The following is a 27883-nucleotide window of genomic DNA, read 5'->3' as shown; positions in this document are numbered from 1 at the left end:
TTCATTAAGTAATTTATACCACTGTGCGGCTTGGTGACCCAAGAAATCCGCCTGAAAGCAAAGGAATTCTAAACTATATTGATTATTAAGATTCTTCCATTCAGGGAACCCCTCCTGAATAGCTTGCTTCAACTGCAACCATCTAAAATTTTGTGTCTTATTTAAACCATATTTATGTTGCAATTGTGAAAAACTTAGCATCGAACCATTTAAAATAATATCATTCAAAGTACGAATATCTCCACTAACCCATTGCTTCCAGCCGAATTGACATCCGCCAATTTCAATCTTGGAGTTCAGCCAAATGGATTGATGTAATGATTTAGAAATTGGAATAGGTGTCAAATTACTAATATAACGTAAAGTTTTCCAGGTATCAACCAATATTTTATTCTCTTTATATCTTCTAGGTATTTTTATACTAATCAAATGCACCAGATGTATAGGAAACAGGAGTCGCCATTCTAAATATAACCAGTCTGGGACATTCTCCATGAGCTCTGGGAGGATCCAATACATACCCTGATATAGAATATAGGCTTGATGATACCTATAAAAATGTGGAAAATTTATCCCTACCTCCGAAATTGATTTTTGTAAAGATACTAATGCAATTCTTGGTCTTTTACCCAACCAAACAAATTTCGTAAGAATACCATTCAATTTTTTATAGAAGGACCCCTGAAAAAAAACCGGTATCATACTCATTTGATAACAAACTACAGGCAATATCATCATTTTTATAGTTTGAACTCTCCCCCACCATGATAAATGCAACGGATTCCATTTTTCACACATTTCTGTTACTTTTTTCAATAAAAGTTTTTCATTCTCCTTTACTGTATCTTCAATATTGTTTTTAATAAAGATACCTAAATACTTTAAACCCTCATCTTTCCAGCTAAAGGAAAAAGAATCAAATAGTCCCTTGACACAATGAACATTGAGCGGGAGAACTTCAGACTTACTCCAATTAATCTTATATCCTGAAAACTTTCCAAATCTCTCTATCAATTCAAGTAAGCATGGAATGGTGGTATCTTGATTTCTCAAAGCAGAATATCATCCGCATAAGCAGAGAGTTTATATTCCCAATTCGAATAAGGAATACCCTGTATCTCCCTTGCCTGATTAATAGCAATTAACAAGGGCTCCAAAACAACATCAAAGAGCAATGGAGATAAGGGACAACCCTGTCTAACACCCTTCACAAGTCAAATCTATCTGATAAACTATTATTAATGTATAATCTTGCACCAGGAGAGCTATACAACGTCTGAATCATTTGAATAAAACCAGATCCCACCCCAAACCCTTCTAATGCTTGATACATAAAATTCCACTCCACTCTATCAAATGCCTTTTCTGCATCTAGAGAGACCAAGAAAGTTGGATCATTCATATTTTTTGTTAAATTTAAAGTATGAAAAGCCAATCTAGTATTATGAGAAGAATGTCTCCTTGCAACAAATCCTGTCTGATGAGTATCAATAATAAAAGGGAGAGCTTTTGCCAATAATTTAGCAATAATTTTCCCATCCACAGCCCACGTTAGTTTTTAATCATTCACATAATAAATATGATTAAATCATTAATCATTCCTATAACTCCATAATCCTTATTCTAGTACAATAGGTGTGTCATTCTGGATGAGTGGGCTATATCCCAGTGCCTGCGAGCCATGCAGAAGGAATCCACTCTAGCTTTTGAATCCCTTCTACTTCACCCTACAGGTTTTTTTTTTTCCTTCTGCACAAGAGCTGGAAGGAGTGTTTCTGATCTGCGCTGCTTATTTCATTATTTTTGTTTGGTATTTTCATGTACATTTTGGTTCCAAAAGCTCCCCTAGTTGAGGGTTCCGCTCTGCCTGCATGGAAGAGAAGTATAATGAGATCTGCAGCTGACAGGCCAAGCCCTTGTGGTACCTGTTGGCCAGCCTGCAGCTTGGGGCTGTCCCCTGCTAATATTGCTCACCTATTGCATTGCAGGGGTTAGGCATCCATAGCAAACTCAACAGGGTCTCTCAGGGTGCCAACTGTATTTCATGCTTTCAGTAGGGTTGGAGGCTCAGTCAGACTGGCAGCCTGAGATTCAGTGCTCGAAGGCCGTTCTGTCTGAGGCAGTGATCTCTTCTTTCAGATCCAGCTACCTTTAGAACTGAGACAGGCTGCAGCACAGATCACAGTGAGGAAAAGCTTTTGAGGAAAATTGGGGGGAGGGGTCTGAAAATGTTGATTTTGAAGGTTTCTGCTTGTTCCTTGGTGTTCCCCCACCCCTAAAATCCTAAATTTGCTAGCTTTCTGTTTTATTTTAGTATTTTGTTTGGCGTTTTTGACACCAAAGTGGTGCTGTGGTGGCTATCTTGGATTTCCCAATTTCTGTTTTGGGGGTTTTTTTTTCAGGATTCTCCAGAAGCTTCAAATCATCTCATTTTTGCCTCAGGCTCATTTGGCCCTAATTCATGCCAGGTTTGCACTGGATGGGCTCACAAAAAGCACCCACACACCACATGCCCTGCAACATGTGAAGAGGGATAGCAAAAAACACTTCCCTCTATAGCAGTGGTCTCAAACACGCGGCCCGGGAGCCACATGCGGCCCGCCAGGTACTATTTTGAGGCCCTCGGTATGTTTATCATAATCACAAAAGTAAAATAAAACAGTTTCTTGATCATATGTCTCTTTAGCTATAAATGACAATATTATTGTTAAGACATAGCCAAAAGGAAAGATTTATAAACTATGAAGAGTTTTACCTCATGCAAAATTGTCATTTCTTTAATAAGACATTAACTATTTATTTCTGAGGCCCTACAAATCCAAAATATGGCCCTGCAAAGGGTTTGAGTTTGAGACCACTGCTCTATAGATAATAATGAAACCTTTTGTAATACAGTACTAGCTTTACATATGATAGGAATAGCTTAGAGACATGAAGGGGCACAACAGAGGATGTAAACCCCCAGCCACCTCACCACCCAATCATTGCTTAATCCTTCATACTTTTAAGCATATTTTCTATTTTTCAAAAAATAAATAGTGAAACTCTTAATTTCCACAAAATGTGTTATAGGTGAAAAGCATTTAGCTAAAGCTTGGTTTCCTAGAAACAAGCTTTCTTAGAACCAAGATTGGAGAGTGACTAATGTTACGCCGATTTTTAAAAAGGGTTCCAACAGAGATCCGGGGAATTACAGACTGCTAAGTCTGACCATTGTGGAACATGTAGAAAAAACATGATTTAATGAGACAGGTCCGCATGGTTTCAGCCAGTATAAAACTGAAGGCCCGGAAGCAGTGCCTTGCATTTCTCCTGTGCTCAAATGTTGGCATGGGATTATCGGCGTGCTATTGTCCTATGCGCGTTTGACAGTGGAGGAGAGTAAATAGTGCTGTGCCGCAGGGATTTGTACTGTGACCGGTGCTATTTAACTTATTTATAAATGATTTGGAAATTGGAACCACAAGTGAATGAGGTGATTAAATTTGTAGATGACACTAAACTGTTCAAAGTTGCTAAAACTCATGTGGAATGTTGAAAACTGCAGGAAGACCTTAAGAAATTGGAAGAGAGAATTTAATGTGGACAAATGCAAAATGATGCACATTGGGAAGAATAATCCAAATCATAGTTGCCGGATGCTAGGGTCCACTTTTGGGGGTCAGCACTCAAGAAAAAGATCTGGGTGTCATCGTGGACAATATTTATTTATTTAACAAATTTCTCAACCGCCTGTTACTAGTCAGCTTACAATTAACAACATTCATAAAATAACTAAAAACATACAAAAAACAAAATCTATACAGTCAGTAAACATTTCAAATCATTCAGTAAGAACAATTTCTGTCGCCTGATATACCAGTATAGTTCTTTACTGATAGGTTATATCTTACTGTGGACCAGCAGGTTGAGACCAAAACTTGGTTGTAGTATATTAGCTGAGGTTCCCTCTAACAACCCAGTCTTTCTCAGTCTCCAGCAGGTAGAAGTAGCAAAATCTGGCTCCCTCTGTTGGAATTTGTTTTAGGACTCTTAACTCTCCTTTTAGTGCCGGACAGAGCTTGGACGGGTCCTGTTTAGGGATCCGTCCGACCTCAGGGGTGTTAAACCTGGCGGGCTGGCGGGTCACGTGCAGGGTCCCTGCCCTCTCTTCCTCCTCTTCCCTGCATTTTTGTAGAGGTGCCTCAGCTGACAGCCTGATCCCCTGATTGATCAGGCTTCCAGCTTTGAGAGCTGAGGTTTGTTCTGAAAAAAAAATCCTGAGGTTACATAGAAATAGACGGCAGATAAGGGCCACGGCCCATCTAGTCTGCCCACCCCAATGACCCTCCCCTAACTTTCTCTGTGAATAGATCACACGTGTCTATCCCATTTAGCCTTAAAATCAGGCACGCTGCTGGCCTCAATAACCTGAAGTGGAAGATTATTCCAGCGATCAACCACCCTTTCAGTGAAAAAGAATTTCCTGGTGTCCCCGTGCAGTTTCCCGCCCCTGATTTTCCACGGATGCCCCTGATTTGCTGCGGGACCCTTGAAAAAGAAGATATCTTCTTCCACCTCGATGCGGCCCGTAAGATACTTGAATGTCTCGATCATGTCACCCCTCTCTCTGCGTTCCTCGAGTGAGTACAGCTGCAACTTATCCAGCCGTTCCTCGTACGGGAGATCCTTGAGTCCCGAGACAATCCGGGTGGCCATTCTCTGGACCGACTCCAGTCTCAGCACATCCTTACGGTAATGCGGCCTCCAGAATTGCACACAGTATTCCAGATGGGGCCTCACCATGGATCTATACAATGGCATAATGACTTCAGGCTTAAGGCTGACGAAACTCCTGCGTATGCAACCTATGATTTGCCTTGCCTTGGATGAAGCTTGCTCCACTTGATTGGCAGTCTTCATGTTCTCACTGACGATCTAAAGGGCTCTTTCCCTTTATTTAAATTTACTGTATTTTACTGTCTTTTTCTGCTAACCGGCACTTTTTCTCTTGCTAGGTTGTGTCTTGAGCAAGGAGCAATTCTGCAAGGGGAAAAGTGCTCATTGTATTCCAGCCACGAGGACTCACGGCCAGCCTGTTCGAGCAAGGCAGGCCGCTGCGAAGGGGAATCCACGTCGGCATCGGGTGCCGGTGGCCAGGGATCCCCTTTGTGAGTGCCTCGCAGCCAGCAGCTGTCTGTATCAGGCTTTATTATGTATGTAAACTTGTAAGCCATTCTGAGCTCTCCTGGGAGGATGGGCTATAAAACCAAATAAAATAAATAAATACAAGAAAAATAAATCCAGAAAACCAGAAATCTTTTAACAGATATATTGAGAAGAAAATAAAGCCCCTTAATTATTGAACCCATCTATTCAGTTTTCTGAGAGAAATATTTATTTATTTATTTATATAATTCATTTTATATATTCTGTCCTCCCCAGAGAGTTCAGAATGGGTTACATGGTAACATACATACATAATTCGACAAATGAGTTGCATAATAATTTCCAAACGAATAGGATCAACAAGTATGTATATTTTATGAAGATTCTTGTTGAATCAGTTTTTCCACTGTGTATACTTCTCATCCATCAGTATATGGCATTCTATTTTAACATAGCCTCTGTAAGTTCCTGCAACAAACTACTTCTCTTGTGTCTCTGCCAGAAACCAGTTTAATGATTTGTTCATCTGATATAATTTCTGTCCTTGTATTGGAGAGGAATGATATCTGGGATCATGTTCACTCTGTGCTGTCCTGGAGCCTGGGAATTAATTGGAATTTATTCTGAGCTAATGTGAAATTACAATTGTGCTGTCTTTTTATCAGAATTCCCTTTTTCTGTTCTCTGTCCAGTATTTTACTACTGTTTTACTATTCTCCTTGGCCATCTGTAGCATCTCATTCCTTGTTCTCAACACAATCTCCTCTAGTAGGATAACTGGGATATAAATCTGTTGTAGGCACTCATTAAGCAGGATAACCTGGATGCCTTCAATGAAAGAGACCCATATAAAACAGATGATTCTCGAGAGGAAGAGGAGGAAAATGATGATGACAGCAGCTTGGAAGGGGAGCCCTTCCCTCTAGAACGGGATGAAGTGATGCCTCCCCCTATCCCACACACTCCCAGTGAGAGGCTCTCCTTTCCCAAGGGCCTGCCTTGGGCCCCCAAAGTCAGGTAAGGTTTTGCCTGGTGTTTTCTGGAAGTGTAGAGAAAAGACTAGATATATTTTTATCAGTTGCTTAGTCAGTTTGTTAATCAGTTACATAGAAACATGATGGCAGATAAAGGCCAAATGGCCCACTTAGTCTGCCCATCCACAGTAACCATTATCTCTTTCTCTCTCCGAAAGATCCCACATGCCTATCCCAGGCCCTCTTGAATTCAGACACAGTCTCTGTCTCTACCACCTTTTCCGGGAGACTGTTGCATGCATTTGCCACCCTTTCTGTAAAAAGGTATTTCCTTAGATTACTCCTGAACTTGTCACCTCTTAACTTCATCCTATGCCCTCTCATTGCAGAGTTTCCTTTCGAATGAAAGAGACTCGACTCATGTGCATTTACATTACGTAGGTATTTAAATATCTTTTTCTTATCTCTTATCTCCCGCCTTTCCTCCAAAGTATACAGATTGAGATCTTTAAGTCTGTCCCCATACGCCTTATGACGAAGACCACACACCAACTTCATCTCAAACATACTTTCTTAACAAACTTTTAGGAAGTTACTCAAAACTTATCTCTTTGACAAATTTATCTGACCCCACTTCAAGTTTCAAGTTTTATTATTTTTAATATACCGACCATCAACAAGTATCTAGCCGGTTTACAAGTGCTAAAATAAAATAAAAGATTAAAATAATGCTTATAGAAGGGGGGAGAGTGAACATTAAAAGACATTTTACATAGACAAACATTAGCGTGGGGGTTAAAGGGAAAGGGGGGGGTTGATAATTACATCGTTTAAAAAAAAAAAAAAAGGAATATGAGTTATAAAGAAAAGGGAGGGAGTGGGGATGTAACATTAGGGATGGGGTCGCTTCTTTAAAGTGGTTGGTAAACTGTTATGAATGAAAAGTTTAGAAGCTGCGGAATGCATCTTGAAATAAGAATGTTTTTAGTTTATTCTTGAATTTGTCAAGAAGATATATTTCCAAAACACTTCTAGATAAACTTGACTAAAATGCTTGAGTACCTGATTGTAAAACCGCTTAGATAACCTTGATAGGCGGTATATAAAATCCTAATAAACTTGAACTTGAAACTTGACTAATCTTAACATGCTAATGTAATTTCGAAAGTTCTCTGTAATGTCGCTGTCTGTATATAGTCTCTTCCCCTGTAAACCGCTTTGAACTTTTTGTGGTATTACGGTATATAAAAATAAAGTTATTATTATTAGGACCGACTCCATCCTTTTTATATCATTTTGAAGGTGCGGCCTCCAGAATTGTATACATGAGGTCTCACCAGAGTCTTATACAGGGGCTTCAATACCTCTTTTTTCCTACTGGCCATACCTCTTCCTATGCAACCCAGTACATCCTTCTAGCTTTTGCTGTCACCTCTTCAACCCGTTTGCCCACCTTAAGATCATCATACAGTCACACCCAAGTCCCGCTCTTCTGGCATTGCTAGCCTTCCAGTCCTTTCTGATGAGCAACTCAGGGTTCTGTCGGACAGTGCCACGGCAGTGACCAATGTCAATCATCAGGGGGGCACCAGGAGCACTTTGGTGGCACAGGAGGCAACTCTGCTCATGGTCTGGGCGGAGTCGCACCTTCAAGAAATATCAGCTTCCCACATAGCCAGAGTGCTAGATCCCGGAGAGTGGTGTCTCAGCCCAGTGGTTTTTCAGTTGATAGTGCAGTCTTGGGGTCAGCCCCTCATGGACCTGATGGCCACAAATGTCAACACCAAAACACCCCACTTCTTCAGTTGTCACAGAGATGGTCAGGCTGAGGGCCTGGATACTCTGGTTCAACCATGGCCAACGAAGTGTTGTATTTGTTCTCTCTATGTGCAGAGTTCTTCTCCGCATAATTCGACATCCAGGCCTCATGGTTCTGGTGGCTCCGGATTCGCCTCGACGACCGTGGTACGCAGATCTGGTGAGGCATCTAGTGGCGGATCCTCTTCCTCTGCCTCTCTTGGATGACCTTCTAACTCAGGGTCCCATTCTTATGTTTGATCCGGGTCCCTTTTGTCTTACGGCTTGGCTCTTGAAAGGGGTCGCCTAAGTAAGAAGGGGTATTCAGATAAAATGATTTTCTTGGAGTCCCAAAGGCTTTCCACCTCTCTGGCTTATGTGAGGGTTTGGTGTCTATTTCAGGAGTAGTGTGATGAGTTTGGAGTGGTCTCTTTTCGCACTCCCCTGCCTAACATCTTAGAGTTCTTGCAGGATGGCCTGGTAGGGGACCGGCTTGGTCTTCTCTATGGGTTCAGCCTTGTCAGCCTTTCAGAATTTATTGAAAGGTCAGCGTTTGACTGCCATTCCTGATGTGATTCGCTTTTTGCGGGCGACCAAGTTGCTCATGCCTCCCGTACGACCCTCTGTTCCATCTTGGGATCTGAATCTGTTTCTGTCAATTTTAGTGCATAACATAAGAACATAAGCAGTGCCTCTGCTGGGTTAGACCAGCAGTCTGCTCACGCGGCGGCCCATCAGGTTCAGGACCTGTATAGTAGCCCTCTATCTATACCCTTCTATCCCCTTTTCCTTCAGGAAATTGTCTAATCCCTTCTTGAACCCCATCACACCCTCTGGAAGCGCATTCCAGGTGTCTACCACCCTCTGGGTAAAGAAGAACTTCCTAGCATTGGTTCTGAATCTGTCCCCTCTTAATTTTTCCGAATGCCCTCTCGTTTTTGTAGTTTTCAAATATTTGAACAATATGTCCCTCTCCACTTTCTCTATGCCCTTCATGATCTTGTAAGTCTCTGTCATGTCCCCTCTAAGTCTCCGCTTTTCTAGGGAAAAGAGCCCAAGTTTCTCTAATCTTTCAGCATATGAAAGGTTTTCTATACCCTTTATCAATCGTTTCGCTCTTTTCTGAACCCTCTCGAGTATCGCCATATCCTTCTTAAGGTACAGCAATCAATATTGGATGCAGTACTCCAGATGTGGGCGCACCATTGCCCGATACAACGGCAGGATAACTTCTTTTGTTCTGGTTGTACCTAGCATTCTATTCGCCTTCTTAGAGGCTGCTGCGCACTGTGCCTACGTCTTCATTGTCTTGTCCACTATTACCCCCAAGTCCTTTTTTTGGGTACTTTCACCCATTACCAGCCCTCCCATCGTATAGCTGTGCCTCGGGTTTCTGCGTCCTTCATGCAAGACTTTACATTTATCTACATTGAAGTTCATCTGCCATCTCGTCGCCCACTCTCCTAATTTGTTCAGGTCCCTTTATAAATCTTCGCAGTCCTCTTTAGTCCTAACTCCACTAAATAGTTTGGTGTCATCTGTGAATTTTATTACTTCACACTTCGTCCCTGTTTCTAGATCATTTATAAATACATTGAACAGCAGCGGTCCAAGTACCAACCCCTGCAGAACACCACTTGTGACCCTCATCCAATCCGAGTAGTGGCCCTTCACTCCTACCCTTTGCTTTCTACCCGCCAACCAATTTTTGATCCATCTGTGTACGTTTCCTTCCACCCCATGGTTCTTCAGTTTCCGTAGTAGTCATTCATGGAGTACCTTGTCAAAGGCTTTTTGGAAAACTAAGTATACGATGTCTATGGGGTCCCCGTTGTCCATCCGTTTGTTTATTCCTTCTAAGAAGTGCAATAAGTTCGTTAGGCACGATCTTCCCTTGCAAAAGCCATGTTGGCTTGTTTTCATCGATGCTGTCTTTTATCAGTGCTTCCGCCATCTTCCCCGGAATCGAAGTCAAACTTACTGGTCTTTAGTTCCCCAGGTCACCTCTCGATCCTTTCTTAAAGATGGGCGTAACATTAGCTATCCTCCAATCCTTCAGGATCACGCCTGTTTTCAGGGATAGATTACAAATCTGTTGTAGTAGTTCCGCTATTTCCTCCTTTAGTTCTTTCAATACCCTAGGGTGGATTCCGTCCGGGCCCGGAGATTTGTCAGTTTTTAATCTAACTATCTGCTTGTGTACGTCCTCAAGGCTTACCTCCATGGATGTTAATTTTTCTGCTTGATCTCCTTTGAAGATTTTTTTCAGGTTCCAGCACGTTGGATGTGTCCTCTTTTGTAAATACTGACAAAAAGAACATGTTTAGTCTATCCGCCACTTCTTTTTCCTCCTTCACCACTCCTTTTTCCTCCTTCACCACTCCTTTCCTATCTCCGTCGTCCAGCGGTCCCACCTCCTCCCTTGCCGGCTGCTTCCCTTTAACATATCTGAAGAACGGTTTGAAATTTCGTGCTTCCCTGGCTAGCCTCTCTTCATATTCTCTTTTTGCTCTTCTCACCACGAGGTGACATTCTTTTTGATGCTTCCTGTGCTCTTTCCAGTTCTCCCCGGTTTTGTCCTTTTTCCATTTCCGGAATGAATGTTTCTTATCTCCTATCACTTTCTTCACTTCTTTAGTTATCCACGCCGGGTCCTTTGTTCGGCTCTTTTTACATCCTTTTCTAAATCTGGAGATATACAGATTTTGCACCTCGCTCACCGTGTCCTTGAATAAAGACCAGGCTTGCTCTACAGTCTGCGATTTCTTTGAGCTGTTCCTAAGTTTCTTCCTTACCATTACTCTCATTGCTTCGTAGTTTCCTTTCTTGAAGTTAAAAGTTGTCACTGTGGTTCTCTTTCCCTTCGATATTCCTATTTCAACTTTGAACTTGATCATATTGTGATCGCTGTTTCACAACGGTCCCACTACTTCCACTTCCTTTGCAGGTCCTCTTAGCCCATTAAAGATTAGATCCAGAGTGGAATTCCCTCTCATTAGTTCTCTGACAAGCAGCTTCCTGAAGCAGTCCTGTATAGCCTCCAGGAATCCGGTCTCCCTAGCGTATTTTGAGTTTCCAAGACTCCAGTCTATCCCTGGGTAGTTGAAGTCTCCCATAACAATTGTGTTACCGCTTTTGCATTCTCGCTTCATCTCGGCTTTTATTTCTTCATCGTTTGCTTCGTTTTGCCCAGGTGGACGATAGTACAGACCAATCCTTAGCTCGGGCCCTGTTCTTCCTGGTATTTTAACCCATAGTGATTCCAGTTTGTTGGTCTTCGCCACTGTGTCCACTCTGGTTGAGTGTATGTTATCCTTTATGTATAGGGCTATTCCTCCTCCTTTCTGACCTGTCCTGTCTTCGCGATAGAGTTTGTACCCCGGCAGTGCTATGTCCCATTTGTTTTCTTCATTCCACCATGTTTCAGAGACCCCAATGATGTCTAGGTTCTCTTTTTTGGCCATGACTTCTAATTCTCCCATTTATTCCTTAGGCTCCTTGCGTTAGTATACATGCATTTTAAATCCTGGTATTTTTTTAGTCGTCTCTTTCTTTTCCTGTGCTACGATCTTATCATCCTCTTCTTGATCTGTCAACTCTTGTTTTTTGCCCGTTGTGTCTTCCCAGCATTTTTCCCACTCAGTATCCTCTCGGGATACCTTCTTCTGAATCGTCGACACTTGATCGACTGTCGGCTTTCACCTTCTTCTTAGTTTAAAGCCTGCTCTATTCCTCTCCTGATGTCGTTTGCTAGAAGTCTAGTTCCTGCCGCGCTCAGGTGCAGTCCATCTCTTCTGAAGAGCTTGCTCTTGCCCCAAAACGTTGTCCAGTTCCTCACGAAGTGGAACCCCTCTTCCTCACACCATCTCCTCATCCATGCATTTATTGACTGTAGTTCTGTTTGCCTCTTCACATCTGCCCTCGGTACTGGTAGGATCTCTGAAAACGCTATTTTCTGAGTCCTCATCTTCAACTTCCTTCCCAGAATCTTGAACTGTTCGATCAGTGCATTTCTATTGTAGTCTCTCCTGCTAACATCATTTGTCCCAGTATGGATCATCACTGTGGTCTCTTCCGTCTCTGCTCCTTCTAGGATCTTTTCAATTTTGTCGACGATGTCTTTTGCTCTCGCTCATCGGAGGCAGGTCACTAGTCGATCCTCTCTCCCTCCTGCTATGTGGCTATCTACTTGCCTTAGGATTGAGTCTCCCATTAGGATCGCAGACTTTCCCTTCTTCAGTTTTCGCTCTGGTCGCAGGTCTATGTCCTCTGTGCGCCCTCCTTTTGAATCGTTGGGCGATTGCTCTTTGAAGGACCTTACTCTTAAAGCGGCCTTCTTGGTGGCTATTACTTCAGCTAGACGTGTTTCTGAGCTGCAGGCTTTCTCTTGTAGGGCTCCCCTTTTGAAGTTTTTTAGGGAACGGGTTGTCTTGAGGCCTGTTCCTTCCTTTCTGCCCAAGGTAGTTTCTCCTTTTCATGTCAATCAGGCAGTGGTCCTCCCGGTGTTGGGTTGCCGGGAGGGCTCTTCCGAGCAGACAGCTGCGCAAGTTGGATGTCAGTCTTATGTGCAGAGGACCAAGGAGATCAGGAAATCAGATCATCTCTAGTGAGTCCTTGTAAGGGGGATGGCGCTTCTAAGGCTACTATTGCGTGCTGGATCAAGGAGACTATTGCTTCCGCTTATCTTCTGAAGAAGAAGCCTGTTCCAGAATTTCTTAAGGCTCATTCCACTAGGTGTCAGGCAGCTTCTTGGGTTGAATCTTCTCTAGTGGCTCCAGTGGATATTTGCAAGGCTGCAGTATGGTCTTCTCTGCATTCCTTTGTTAGACACTACCGTGTGGATGTTCAAGCGCGTCAGGAAGCGATATTCGGTGAACGTGTTCTGGTGTCGGCCCTTCGGGGGTCCCGCCCTTAATGGGTACTGCTTTGATACATCCCATTCGTAAGGAATATACCGGTCTACCAAGTGATACAGAAGGAGAAATTAGGTTCTTACCTGCTAATTTTCTTTCTGTTAGCTTGTAGACGGGTTTAGTCCTCCACTCTATCTGTCTTTGTGCGATGATTGCGGGTTTTTGTTTTGCTCGTGTGCAGATTTTGAATTTTTTTGCGGGTTCTAGAATTTTTCTAGGGCTGGGGAGAAGTAAGAACAGCGGCTACAGCTCAGCTGGCTTAGTTCTGCTTAGCTATTCAGCAGACTGAGTTGCTAGGGAGATTCTAGCCTGATATACAAGTTTGTGCTCAGTCTCCACCTGCTGGTAGCAATGAGGCATATAACCCATTCGTAAGGACTATACTGGTCTACAAGCTAACAGAAAGAAAATTAGCAGGTAAGAACCTAATTTCTTCTTTAAAAGTTTACACTCCTGCATTTTCCACTTAATGCAAGATCTGCTTAGTTCTTTTTATTCTTGCTGACAGTTATTTTTGAATCTTCACATTTTTTAGAGAGAAGGACATTGAAATATTTCTGGAATCAAGTCGCAGCAAATTTATTGGCTATACATTGGGAAAGTGAGTATTGACCTTCACAGAGGATTTGCAAATAAGAATATCTCACCCAAAATTGTTTTAAAAATATGAATCCATGCCTTGCTTGCTACTTCTAGCAGTATTGTGCTTCACTGTGCTTGTCCACTTGAATATATTAGAAATCTGCATCAGAAACGCATTGTAGCTTATGCTATTTGATTGGACTAATTTAATATATCTGTAAGGAAAAAGAACCATTGCACTGGTTTTGAATAGCAGATTCAATTAGATTTTAGGTTGCCTGAATATGTCGTCATAATTGAGCTGTTCACTTATTTGAATTTTGTTTCCAGTAAATCAGCCCTGAGTCTGTAACCTCTACCTAAAAATGCACCTAATAAATTTAACACAAACAAAAGCCTTCTGACTTAATGGTAGACGTTGCCTCTTATCCTATATGCTACTTTTGCATGAGTAAGAGTGATCCATAGTCGTTTCTGTACCACCAGTGCCCATACAGCATTATGAGATTGGCACATTCTTTCCATTCTTGGCATACTGTGGTGCCATACTAGTACCTCGAGTGGTTTTTAAATGCATTTATTGAAGCTGAAGTACTTGGGGGTCATTTCGGTTGGTTTTGCAGTAGTTTCTGTTGTGCTTTGAATCTGCATGGATGATATGACTGTACAATGATTCTACATTCATTTTGATAAGTAGGGTGTTGGGCAGTAGCAATTTGATGGATGTTTAATCTATTTAGACAGTCTTTTGTGTTTTATATAAAACAATTTTTTTATATTTCAGGGTATGAGGATTTTCACTAGTAGTGCAGATATTTTCTCTAAGTCTGCCACGGTTCCTCTGATTTTTAGGTAACGGAGGAGGACCGAAAAAGGGTAGATTAATTATCAGAGTTTCTATCTGGGACCATAGTGGCCTGCAGATTTGTTGATATCTCAATAATTTTGTATAGTTTTATGTTAAAATTCTTGGGGTTTTTTTTTTTTTTTTTTGTAATATGCCTTTTAATGCGATAGACACTCCATTCCTGAATACATGGTGTAGTCAGTCCCTTCTTGCAAGAATTGTTGTAGAGCTTCATTAGCATTCTTTTGCTCCGCCTCCCATCCATCAGTGCTGCCTCCAATTCCTCAGTTGACTCTACAAGTGAGATGGTAGGAGCTTGTCATTTCTGCTCGTGTTTCTTTTAATTTAAATTCTATCTTTTTTGCTAACTGTGAGGCTTTTCAGTGCTGGAAAGGATCCATCTTTTGGGACAGCTCTAGTTGCAGGAGAGCACAGACTCTGGTCAAGGGTCTACTTCCAAGGGGCAGACTGCTTTGCAGTGCACCTTCTTGGACAGCCTGCACTAACAGTTCAGGGGCTCAGGGACTGTTCCTTTGGGAGTAAGACTTGCTCCAGGTTTGTCCCCAGTGGGCCTGAGTGAAGGCTGAATGGCTCGTGGTTTTTTTCCAGGATTGGGGCTGACTGCTTTCCTCCTCCTGTTGGTGGAGGATATCTCTGGTCGATTTGTGGGGCTCAAGAGGCAGTCAGAAGACACAAGCAGTTTGGATTTAAGGCTTATTGAGGCAGAAGGTTATCCCTGTAAGCTGTTTGCAACTTCCACACTTGCAGCTCCCAGCATACAACACAGCAGAGTGAGTCAGCCAGGAAATCAAAATCTGGGTGGTCTTTAAAATTGATTTTTTTTTTTTTTTAGGTTCTGGGGTTAGGGTCAGGTTTCCCCCACCTATAAAATTGCTAAGTTTTAATTCCTAGTGTAGCTCCCCTGGACTGTTTTTGGTGCTAAAATCGTTGCCACAGTGGCCATCTTGGATTTCCCAATTTGAAAATAAGCCTCTGTCTGCCTCAAAAACCTCAATTTTGCTTCAAAACAGATATGATAGACTCCTCAGGCCAGGATACCTTGAATTCACACCAATTTTGCAGTGGATGGCCATCTGAGGATCATCAATGTTCCACGTGCCGTACAGCACATGGAACAGAGCAGGAGCTTCCGGCTTTAACCTCCTCTGGTCTCTTGGAGGATGTTAGTGCTCAGTTGGTCCATGGGCCAGGGAAAAAATCCAGATTCTAACCAGGGAGCAGTGCAAGTGTGTCCCCAGTGAAGCACAGCTGTCATGTGGCCATAAAATCCCAGAAAAGAGCTTGTGAGCATCTGGAGGGGTTGCCTGGACATCCTGGTCAGAGAATTTCTCCTGAACTTAGCAATATGTTTGAAGCTTATATGATTAACAAGGGCCGCATGGAAACCTCAGGGATCACAGTCCTGCTAGTGCCAGGGGTTTCCCACCCCCCCTAACAACAGTGCTATGTGCAAGATGGGGAAGTTCAGTCTGAGGACAAAATGGGCTCTATTTCAATGCCTTTTCTCTTCCTGTCAGGCACAAAAACAATAAAAGCCTTTCCTTATACCTTCCATGAGTGTCTATGCTGTTTTCAATACATGGGTGCAAGACTTGAGAATTGTCTGGACTGGACTCTGCTACACTTTTCCTAATGAGCACTGGAGATTATTCTAAGTCAGGGATGTCAAACTCAGGTCCGTGGGCCAAATTTGGCCCGCCGTGCCTTCCCTCCCTCCATCCCAGCTTCCTGGTCTCATCTTAAGTTTCAAGTTTTATTAAAATTTGATATACTGCCAAATCAGAATACAAGGCGGTTTTATAAAGATAAAATAGGGTAACATATACTAATACATAATCAAAAGGACGAAAGACAAGTAACAATAGACAATAATAAATCACAAACGGGAATGAAATGATCTGGACAATCGGAGGACTGTTGAAGACCATGGAAAGAGGGTAGGGACAGGGACCCAGAAGGGAAACAGTGGACAAGAAGAATAGGGACACAGAAGAAAAACTAATACTAGACATAGAGAAGACATTTCAAAAGGACAAGCGACCTTAGAACAGTGGTTCTCAACCCTGTCCTAGGGGACCCCCCAGCCGGTCAGGTTTTCAAGATATCCCTAATGAATATGCATGAGAGAGATTTGCATATCTGTCACTTCCATTATATGCAAATCTCTCTCATGCATATTCATTGGGGATATCTTGAAAACCCGACTGGCTGGGGGGTCCCCTAGGACAGGGTTGAGAACCACTGCCTTAGAAAGAAGAGAAAATAGAACTAGAAAAAAAGACACTGGGGCCAAAGCAAAAATAGCAATAAAGGTTGATTTTTTTGTGAGTATGTTTGGTGGGGTTTTTTTCTCCAGAATTTATTAATTGTAAATATGTCAGCTTTCAAAAATATGCATCTGATATCAGGTTCTATTTCTATTCCTGTGACAGGTTTTCTGTCTCTAGGTCTGGAATGTATGTGTTTTGCAGGATTGTCTACCAGAGCTCTTAAGGGCATCATAGGGGAGGCCCATCTTAATTTTTGGCCTGAGGGCCAATTCAGTGCTAGCTATACCACTGGGTCTGATCCAGCATAGCAGTTCTTATCATACAGCTTAGAAGTAGAAAACTTAAGAGAAATTAAAGTTTTACTGCCACTGCTACTGGAAGATGAACTAAAAATATTCCCTGCGCCCTCATTTCTAGCCTTCCAGTGACCATGTAACCTGAAACAGAAATTTAAAAGCATCAGGTACCAAACAGGAAGACCAATAAAAGAAGAAACCATTAATCCTGGAAGACACCATGATGCAGGCTGTACCAAAATTTGTTGCAGGATCCTATAGCTACCCACATGGGAAAAGGCATTCTAAGAAAAGTTTCACATTCATAATCCTCTGGGAATGTAATGTACATGATCTGATACTGCACCAGAGAAACAAGTCAAAATTTAAGAACAATAATTATCACATTACAGAGAACAACATAACTCCTTAGTAGATGAATATTTTTTAAGTGATCATTCCTTTCATGACTTCATATTTGGGGATTTAAAGGGACTTTTAGGAGCACACAAATGCAAGACATTTGAGAGTAGTGATCAAATGCTTTGAAACAATCAATCCTTAATGAAGAGGTTGACTTTCTTCCCTTATAAGATGCCCTTTGAAATGCAGCATTTGACAGGTTGTCATTACTGGCAACCTACCACTCTCTCTCTGCACAAGAGAAACACTATCCTGAGCTGTAATGATATATAGCCAACATAAGCCTGCTACTAGTACTAATCATTTCTATAGCGTTACTGGATGTATGTAGCGCTGTACACACTTGGCTAGCTCTACTATTTAAACCCAGCGCAACAGTACTGTTTGAAGAGAGCAGAGCTTTCAAAAGCTAATCAGAGTTGGGTTAATTCAGTAAAAAGGTATCATCTGTATCTTGTTATTTTCACTTTAACCTCAAGTCAATAATACACTTTTTTTGCAGGCAATTTCTGTCATCTGATCTGTGCTTTTGTAGATCTTGCATATGGAAGGGTCATCTCATGAAATGTAGTTGAGAAAGAAGTCAGAGGTTAACAGTGAGGGACTCTGTCTCTTAAGAAATATATTTGGCCTTTGGCCAGTGAAAAGACAATACCGTTTCAGCTGTCCTGGGGAAGAATAAGAGAAAAATGGAAGGCATTTATTTGCCTATAAGAGACAAAGTTGGTTTTACTCCTTGTGAAAGAGTCAGGGATTCTCCCTCAATGATAATGATATACCACCTGGCAGCAGGGGCGCTAATCAGAGAGAGAAGGAACTACAACACTGAGGATGCCCTGGGCTCAGCAACTTAGAGCTGATCTACCTGGAAAGAGCTGCTGTGTCACAGGGGTAGGACCAAGGCAGATATTGAGTATATCTTTTCCAGTTTAAGATTCATTCAAGGAGGTCCCAGAGTGAGAGGAGGCTTCCAAATCTGGAGGCTGATTCAAACCTCAAGAAACACTCTCCAGCAGAGTTTCCAGAGCTGTTGTTAGACAGCAAGCATGAATTAGGACCTAAAAGAAAGAGGCAAAGTCTTTTTTTATTTATTTTGTTTACATCACAGAGCCATGTGGGGTTGGAGAGGTTGTAACCCTAAACTTCTAAGACTAAGGGGTCCTTTTATTAAGGTGCACATTTAGCGTGCACTAAATCGGTTAGCTTACCTTAATAAAAGGACCCCTAAGTATCTTAATAAAAAATTTGACTCGCGACTTAGCCTGTGTTTTAGATTTCAGCCCTTTATTTGATTGAGTTTGACACTCCTGTTCTAAGTCTTTTTTTTTTTTTTTTCAAGAAGATTTAGAACAACCTTCAGTACTCATTAGGAAGAGCAAAACCAACTGTCTCTTATAATGAAGATAAATGTCTTTCATCTGGTGCATGTAGGCCTAATATTGCCTGCGGCTGTATTGGTAACTGGAGATTTTAGAGCATGCAGGGTTAGATGGTCCTTTTCCTCCCTCTCTGGGGTGTGAGACTGCACAATATGAGTACATTATGACTTCTGTGTTTATAGTAATGATGTACATTTTGTTCCTCATAGTGACACAAACACTGTGGTGGGTTTACCCAGACCAATCCATGAAAGCATCAGGACTCTGAAGCTGGTGAGCTGACTTTTGAGAGGATTTTTTGGTTTTGTTTTTTCCATGTAATTTTTGTTTTGTTGATATTTTAGTTTGGGAAATTGAGTTATTATTCTATACACACAGTTTAATTTTTGATAGAACAAGTGATGAGATTATCTAATGGATATCAAGATATTGTCCTTGAATGTTAATGGTCTTAATCATCCGATAAAAAGGAAAAAAGCATTGTTATTTTTAAAACAGCAGAATGCGGATATTTGTTGCATATAAGAGACTCACCTGTCTAATATAGAATCACAAAAGCTGGAGGGTGGGTGAGTTAAACATTGTTTTTTCTCACCAGCTGTTGGGAAAAAGGCTGGTGTTGCTATATTGATGAATAAGAAATGTTCTGCCTCCTTTAAATTTAACGCTTACAAAAAGACTTGTGGCAAGAAGTGTTTGTAGATGCAATCTAAACTGATAGTATCATATATGTCAAAAATTGTGTCTAGATTATATTCGTTTTCCAAAACCTGACGCCTCAGCCCCACCACTCCACCGCAAAGTTCAATTCAAAAAAGCGGGAAGTTTAATGTGAGAACTTCATCATAGGCTGTCGGGTTTATAATAATTTTTACTTGTTTGTTTTTTATATATATGTTTTTTTCAATTCTATCACATTTTTAAGAAATTTTTAAGAATAAATAGTATAAGACTCTTCAATTTTTAAGCGTCATAATATAAACTCTAAAAATTGTTTATATACTCATCTCAGCAACTCAGCTTAAACCCAGGGAGTCAGACCCGACATGTTTCACAAAATGTGTTTTATCAAGGGTCTCCCAGGGGCACCGCTGTCATCCGACTCCACATAGTTCGTGAGAACTTTTTCTCACGAACTATGTGGAGTCGGATGACAGCGGCGCCCCTGGGAGACCCTTGATAAAACACATTTTGTGAAACATGTCGGGTCTGACTCCCTGGGTTTAAGCTGAGTTGCTGAGATGAGTATATAAACAATTTTTAGAGTTTATATTATGACGCTTAAAAATTGAAGAGTCTTATACTATTTATTCTTAAAAATTTCTTAAAAATGTGATAGAATTGAAAAAAACATATATATAAAAAACAAACAAGTAAAAATTATTATAAACCCGACAGCCTATGATGAAGTTCTCACATTAAACTTCCCGCTTTTTTGAATTGAACTTTGCGGTGGAGTGGTGGGGCTGAGGCGTCAGGTTTTGGAAAACGAATATAATCTAGACACAATTTTTGACATATATGGTCCTTTAAATTTAAGGCATCGAATTCTCATGGAAGATGGATACATGTGGAAATGAGCATGGGAAATACTACCTTGGCGCTTTTTAATGTGTATGCCCCTAATTCGAATCAACCAGAATATTTTAAGCATTTATTTCCTACAAAGGAACGGAGACTAGGGAAGCTAAACTAGAACATAGGGCGAGGTCTGCAGTGGTCAAAATGGCAGTCAGGGAGGCCAAACTTCGAGTGGAAGAGACTCTGTCAAAGAACATGAAGAAAGGGGACAAATCCTTCTTCAGGTACATTAGTGATAGGAAAAAGAACACAGACGGGATAGTACGCCTTAGAAAACCAGATGGGAACTGCGCAGAATCAGATTCCGATAAAGCAGAACTACTGAATGAATACTTCTGCTCGGTCTTCACCTGCGAGGCACCGGGACATGGTCCGCAGTTGCAGGCAAGGCCCAGCGTGGAAAACCCGTTTCAGAATTTAAATGCTAAGAAATGCAAGGTCATGCATTTGGGCTGCAAAAACCCAAAGGAACGGTACAGTTTAGGGGGTGAAGAACTTATGTGCACAACAGAAGAGCGGGACTTGGGTGTGATTGTATGTGATGATCTTAAGGTGGCTAAACAGGTAGAAAAGATTATGACGAAAGCTAGAAGGATGCATAGGGAGAGATATGGCCAGTAGAAAAAAGGAGATATTGATGCCCCTGTATAAGACTTTGGTGAGACCTCATTTAGAATATTGTGTACAATTCTAGCAGTCGCTCCTTCAAAAAGATGTAAAAAGGATGGAGTTGGTCCAAAGGAAGGCTACTGAAATAGAATGTGGTCTTCATCATAAGGCGTATGGGGACAGACCTAAAGATCTCAATGTATATACTTTGGAGGAAAGGCAGGACAGGGGAGCTATGATAGGACTGGGCATGGATTCTGGATTGTACATCTAAATGGTGCCGTGATGTTTTCATCTACAGTCTGGCCAGACATTTTCTACCAGCACAGCACGGTGTTTCAGACCATGGTCCCAAGCTAAGTAAAACTTTTTTGCTTTTCCTGTGCACAGTGATGGGTGTATTACCCTTTTGATAATTACATTTCAGTGGTGGTGGAGTTTTTTGCCAGTGATAGTACATAAGCAGCTTGGACTTTAAACAGTATTGAAGTTGTTTACTGCTGCATTGAAATTTTTGAGGCTTTTTCTCCACTGGTTTGTGAAATGGTTATCGGGGAGTAATATTTTGTAGTTAAATTTTGGTTATCTCTGGTGAGTAATATTTTGTAGTTAAATTTTGGGATTTTTTTCTATTACTCTTTGATTTTTTTCTTGAGAGATGTTTAAATATCTATATAATGTAAATGCACATGAGTCGAGTCTCATTTGAAAGGAAATTCTGCAATGAGAAGGCATAGGATAAAGTTAAGAGGTGATAAGCTCCGGAGTAATCTAAGGAAATACTTTTTTACAGAAAGGGTGGTAGATGCATGGAACAGTCTCCCAGAAGAAGTAGTGGAGACAGAGACTGTTTCTGAATTCAAATGGGCTTGGAATAGGCACATGGGATCTCTCAGAGATAGAAAGGGATAATAGTTACTGCGGATGGGCAGACTAGATGGGCCATTTGGCCTTTATCTGCCATCATGTTTCTATGTTTCTGTAAGAATGCTCCACATTTGACTGATCCCGTGTTATTCTGGGAGGCTGCAAAGGCAGTTCTTTGTGGCAAAATAATTGCTTAAACTTCCTTTCACCGCAAGGCGAGGGATAGTGACATTCTTCATTTGGAGAGACAGGTATGTTGTCATAGACTTCAGTTCAGCCATTATCCCACTGCAGATCTCAAGGCTCATTTTCTGGCTTCCTGATGTGACTTGCAAGCATTGCTTTATGAAAGAGCAAAGAAGTCCTTAGTGTATTATAAGCACGAGCTCTTTCTTCATGGGAATAAGAGAAGTAAACTCTTGGCTCGGGTGGAGAGGCAAACTCGTGGCCCTTTTAAAATATTGCATCTGAAGTCGGACACTGGAAATAGGGTGAGGACAGATGGAGAGATTAATGCCCTCTTTCATAGGTTTTATGCTACTTTATGTGCTAAATAGCCAGTTGATGCCTGGCCCAGTTTATCTGGATGGTATTGCTCTCCCACGGGTCTCTGATGCAGACAGACTCCAGCTCAATGCTCCTATTTCAGATGTCAGGGTACAACTGGCAGTTGAGACTGGGGCGTTGTTAAAGGCCCCGGGCACGGACGATTTATGTCTTTTGAGTTTTATAAATTGTTGAAGGAGGATTTGTCTCTGTTATTAGCCACCATATTTAATCACAAAGTGTGTGCGGGCCATTTGCCGGACTCCCTTCAGTTGGCCCTTATAATTATGTTGTTGAAACCAGGAATGAACAGCTGTCATCTTATCGACCTATCTCTTTGATAAATGTGGAGCCAAGTTATGGCTAATAGGTTGGCTCGTATTCTTCCCTCTCTTATTATAGAGTCTCAGTTGATTTTGTAAAGGGGCACAAGGCGGTGAAGAATTTAAGGACTATTCTAGTGTCATTGGAATGGGTTGACTGTGCAAACATCCCCTCTCTTTTAATTCGTTTTGTTGCTTTAAGGCATTGGGTGTCTTGGGAATTCATGTTTTCAGTGCTTCAAATGGGATTGAGGGATTTTTCTAAGAGGCTATCCGTCCATTGTATACGGGCCCTCAGGTTGTGTTGTGGGTTAGTGGAATGCATGAATTGGTGCAGGAAGTAATGGTGCTGGAGGCCGCTTGATAACAGTGATCATAACATGATCAGATTTAATATAATCCCTAGAATAAATTCACACAGAAAATCCAATACAACAGCATTTAACTTTATAAAAGGAAACTATGATAACATAAGAAGAATGGTAAAAAAAGAAACTTAGAGGAGCAGCTGCAAAGGTCAAAAATGAACATCAGGGTGAGCTGGTTGATATCATGTATTTGGATTTTCAAAAGGCATTTGACAAAGTACCTCATGAAAGACTTCTGAGGAAATAAGAAATTCATGGGATAGAAGGTAATGTGTCTTATTATGGATTAAGAACGAGTTGAAAGACAAAACAGAGTAGGTTTAAATGGTCAATGTTCTCAATAGAGAAGAGTAAATAGTGGGGTTCCCCAAGGGTCTCTACTGGGATCACTGCTTTTTAACATATTTATCAATGATTTAGAGATGAGAATAAATAGTGAGATAATTAAATTTGCTGATGACACAAAGTTGTTAAATTGCACGAGGATTGAAAGAGGACATGGTTTGAAGCTAAGTCCAGGACAAATGTCAGGAAGTTCTGCTTCACGCAGCGAATAGTGGTCGCCTGGAATACCCTTCCAAAGGAGGTTATTAAGGAATCCACTGTGCTAGGATTCAAAGGCAAATTAGATGCACATCTCCTTACGAGAGGCATAGAGGGATATGGGTGACTAAAACTACATCAGGTGTATATCTGACTGGGCCTCCGCGTGTGCGGATCGCCGGACTCGATGGACCATGGGTCTGAGATGGCAGTTCTTATGTTTTTAATTGCAAGAGGACCTTGAGAGACTGGGCGTCAAAATGGCAGATGATGTTTAATGTGAGTAAGAGCAAAGTGATGCATATGGGAAAGAGGAACCCAAATTATAGCTGCATGATGCAAGGTTCCATGTTAGGAGTCACTGCCCAGGAAAAGAATCTAGGTGTCATCATTGAGGATACGTTGAAACCCTCAGCTCAATGTGTGGCGGCAGCTAAGAAAGTAAATAGAATGCTACGAATTATCTGGAAAAGTATGGTAAACAAAGATGAAATTGTTATAATGCCCTTGTATCACTCTGTCGTATGGTCACACCTCAAATACCGTGTACAGTTCTGGTCGCCGTATCTCAAAAAAGATGTAGCGGAATTAGAAAAGATACAGAGAAGGGTGACAAAAATTTTATAAAAGGGATAGGATGACTTCCGTATGAGGAAAGGCTAAAGTGGCTAGTGCTCTTTAGTTTGGAGAAGGAGATGGCTTAGGAGTGATATGATAGATGTATATAAAATACTGAGTGGAGTGGAGTGGAAAAGGTAGATGTGAATTGCTTGTTTACTCTTTCTAAAAATACTAGGACTAGGGGGCATGAGATGAAGCTACTAAGTAGTAGATTTAAAACATACTGGAGAAAATATTTCTTCACACAATGTGTAATTAAACTCTGTAATTCTTTGCCAGAGAATGTCGTGAAATCAGTTAGTTTAGCAGGATTTTAAAAAAAGACTTGGATAATTTCCTAAAAGAGAAGTCTATAGGCCATTATTGAGATGGCTTGGGGAAATCTACTGCTTATTCCTAGGATAAACTGCATAAAATCTATTTTACTACTTGGGAACTAACTAGGTACTTGGGACCTGGGTTGGCCACTGTTGAAAATAGGAAGCTGGGCTTGATGGACCTTCGGTCTTTTAGTATCCTTCAAGGATACTCCACACTGAACCATTCACTTCTGGGGATAAGTTGTGCGTAGAGTATAGTGTAATGCCATTGCCCGTTAACAGTATAAGCATCTGAATTGATCACTCCAATAATGTGGACTATATGATTTAATTTTCTCCTTTTTAGCTATGCATTGTTATATTGCAATAACTGATTATGACGGTGTATTTTCTTTCATTTTCCTTATTTTGCTTTGTTGCATGTAATGTAAATGAAATATAAACAAAAAAAGACCTTCTCTTTGTTAACTTAGATAGCCAGCGAGGATGTCCCAAGATCTTTGCAAAATGTTTAATGTTGAGGTTGAGCAAGAAGTTAGATCTCTATGAACTAAATGGTTTTGTGATTTAATTATTCAAATGTATGTTTACTTCCAGCCAAGACAGCCAATCTACTTAAAGCAATGAACCTAATAATCTAAACATAACTAAACAAAGAGCAGATGGAAATTTTACTTATTGGGTTTTATTAACCACTTTTTCATGAAGAGATTTACCCATTGCAGTTTACAATACATTGAATAGTAATCAGGTACTCAAGTATTTTCCCCATCTGTCCCAGCAGGCTAACAATAGTAGTAAAGGATTAAGTGACTTGCCCAGTCAGAGGGAGCAGGCTGGGCTCGAACTCACAACCTCAGCTCTAACCACTAGGCCACTCCTCTTTCTTTTGTGCAGCCCTAGAGATGTGATAAACTTTAAGGTAGTAACTGTGTGATGTTAATTCTTTCTTAGCACAAATACACCTCTATTGCCGAAGTCCAGGTTCAGCTAGAAGAAGAATATCTCCAGTCTCCTCTATCAGGGGTGAGTTCCTTATGGTGTGTTTGTGAAAGCAGTGCATCTCTGCCTTTCTGTGTGAATAAGGTGAGTTGTGTGTTGTGGTCTCTGTAGGTCACAGGTGTCAAACGCAAGACCTGAGGGCCAAATTCATCCCACATGGTTGTTTTATGCGGCCTGTGGTCCGATGCCCCCAGTGTTACCTTGTGGCCAGCTCCCTCCTCCTCATAGCCGTAGTGTGCACAGAGCCGCGTGCATCGGCTCCTCACATGTCCCACACCTCATCCAGAAGCATTCCCTCTGACATTGCAACGTTGGAGAGAAGGCTTCCGGTTCAGTTGCAGGACATACGAGTTGCATGCGGCTCCATGCTGCTGCATGCGGCACACTACGGCTGTGAGGAGGAGGGAGTCGGCTACAAGGTAACACTGGGGGCATCGGACCGCAGGCCGCATAAAATGGCCAAGTTGGAGTCGGCCAGAAGGTTAGACACCCGCCAGAGGAGGACACAGCATGGAGGGAGAGAGACAAAGGTAGGGAGAATGATTTTATTTTCAAGTTAGTGTTTGAATTGTGTCAATTTTGAGCATTTTAATCTGCTGTCAGTATTTTGCATTGCTCAGGAAGAAATACATTTGTTTCTTTTTCTCTGGGGGTTGTACTGCAAGCAGAATCTTGAATCTTACGGTGCTTTTTAAAAAAATATATTAGTACTTTTAGTTTTTGGTCCCATATTTGCATAGAGGTTATCTGTGTTCTGGTAGGAATGAATGTTGAGAAGCATACAGTGTGTTTTGTGTAGTTTAATTTTGTGGTTAACCATTACCATTATGTGTTAATAAGATTATATTGTGTGTGTATATATGAAATATGAATGGAAAAAATGGTGTTATAATTAGTATTATTATGGGGGCGGGATCTGGCCCGCAACTTAGCCTGTGTTTTGGATTTCAGCCCCTTAATGTGACTGAGTTTGACACCCCTGCTCTAGATCATAGGAAATGTATTTATTTGAGTTTAGCACATACCTTTTCAATTATGGCTCAGGATGAGTTACATTAGAGTACAATAGATATTTCCCTCTGTTTGGAGGGTTACAGTCTATGGGGTTTTTAATTTTTTTTAATGTATTAGCATTTTCTATATAGTGTTACAGAAATAAAACAAAACCATATCTAATCTAAGCTGAGACTTCTGAGTTACACTATGCCTAAATAGACAAGGTGACTTACAATGCAATTTAAATGGATACTGTTTAGTATAGTACAGGAAGCTCTTAGTGGTACATGACAATAGAGTCCTGAGAGGGGTAATAATACAACAGGAGAGCTAGTACTGTTTGAAAGGGGCACTATGAGGTAGAGATTTTCCTATATTACACTTTTTAAAGAGATACAGATTGTCTGTGATGGCCCATCGTTGGGGGATTGGGCAGTGCACATGGGGTCAGGTAGAAAAATACAGGCAAATCATTCTATGTCTTGTCTACATTAAGGAGAAAAACATCCAGAGTTACCAACAATTTCATAGCTGGGAAAAAAAAAATCAAATATTAAACCTAAAGACCTGCAATACAGTATTTATAGTATATGGAAACTGAAGACTTGGCAGTCAGAAAATTTTCTTTTTTTTAAATAATTCTTTATAATTTTAACAATTGACAATCTATAAAAGTCAAAAAAGCAATAACAGCCTGTATATCTAAAGAATATCACTACAAAATATTTCATATTACAGGAAATAATGAAAAATTATACAGATTGTAATTAGTCCACCATATATATGGAGAAAGAGCTGAAATTAACATGAACAAATAAATGTTAAAGGAAAACTAAAGATGTGGCGATACAGATCCTAAACATTTCTTTCTTTTTGAGCTAACATACTGGAATAACTCAGGAAGCTTCTATAAGTTGTACTTTAGTGGAAATAAATTTTGATAATTGCTGCGGCTCATATCTGTTTCCATTAAATACCGTAACAAACTTGCAGGGATTTCTCAAAACAAAGGTTGCTCCCAACTGAATGACCTTCGGTCTCAAAATCAAAAATTGTTTCCTTCGCTTTTGGGTAGGAAGAGACACATCTGGATATATTCTTATAACATTAGACAAAAAGGGAACATCCTTATATTTGAAAAACAGCTTAAGCTTCCAATCCCTATCTGAATCTATAGCAAATTGTTCCAATAATGTAGCTGAAGTCTAGACCTCCATATCTGACTTCTCCAGGAAATTAGATAAGTCCAAACTATCAGCAGATAAATTCTGCTGGTTTGGGCTTTGAGCTTTAATTCGTCTAGGTAAATAATATACTTTGGAGATAGGTAGGTATGAGGTCTCTGGTACCTTAAGAACTTCATTCAAGTATCTTTTAAACATTATTAAAGCAGTGGTTGGAAATATTTTTGGGAAATTAATGATCCAGAGATTACATCTCCTTATGGAATTTTCCACCATTTCTTGTTTAAAGTGCAA

The 27883-nt window shown here is 40.9% G+C and overlaps 1 protein-coding gene across 3 annotated transcripts in view; it reads left to right on the top strand.

Moving 5' to 3' along the window:
• Positions 1-27883, top strand: part of STRIP1 (striatin interacting protein 1) — a 130139-nt gene that overhangs the window by 50937 nt on the left and 51319 nt on the right. For all 3 annotated transcript variants that reach the window (XM_033919302.1, XM_033919303.1, XM_033919304.1), the window contains exons 10-13: positions 5948-6165; positions 13368-13433; positions 18839-18902; positions 25362-25433. In XM_033919302.1, the coding sequence (XP_033775193.1) occupies positions 5948-6165; positions 13368-13433; positions 18839-18902; positions 25362-25433 (420 nt within the window). The remainder of the gene's footprint in view (positions 1-5947; positions 6166-13367; positions 13434-18838; positions 18903-25361; positions 25434-27883) is intronic.

This window comes from Geotrypetes seraphini, chromosome 13, assembly GCF_902459505.1.
Source record: "Geotrypetes seraphini chromosome 13, aGeoSer1.1, whole genome shotgun sequence".
NCBI lineage: Eukaryota > Metazoa > Chordata > Amphibia > Gymnophiona > Dermophiidae > Geotrypetes > Geotrypetes seraphini.
This window is presented reverse-complemented; position numbering and strand designations above follow the sequence as displayed.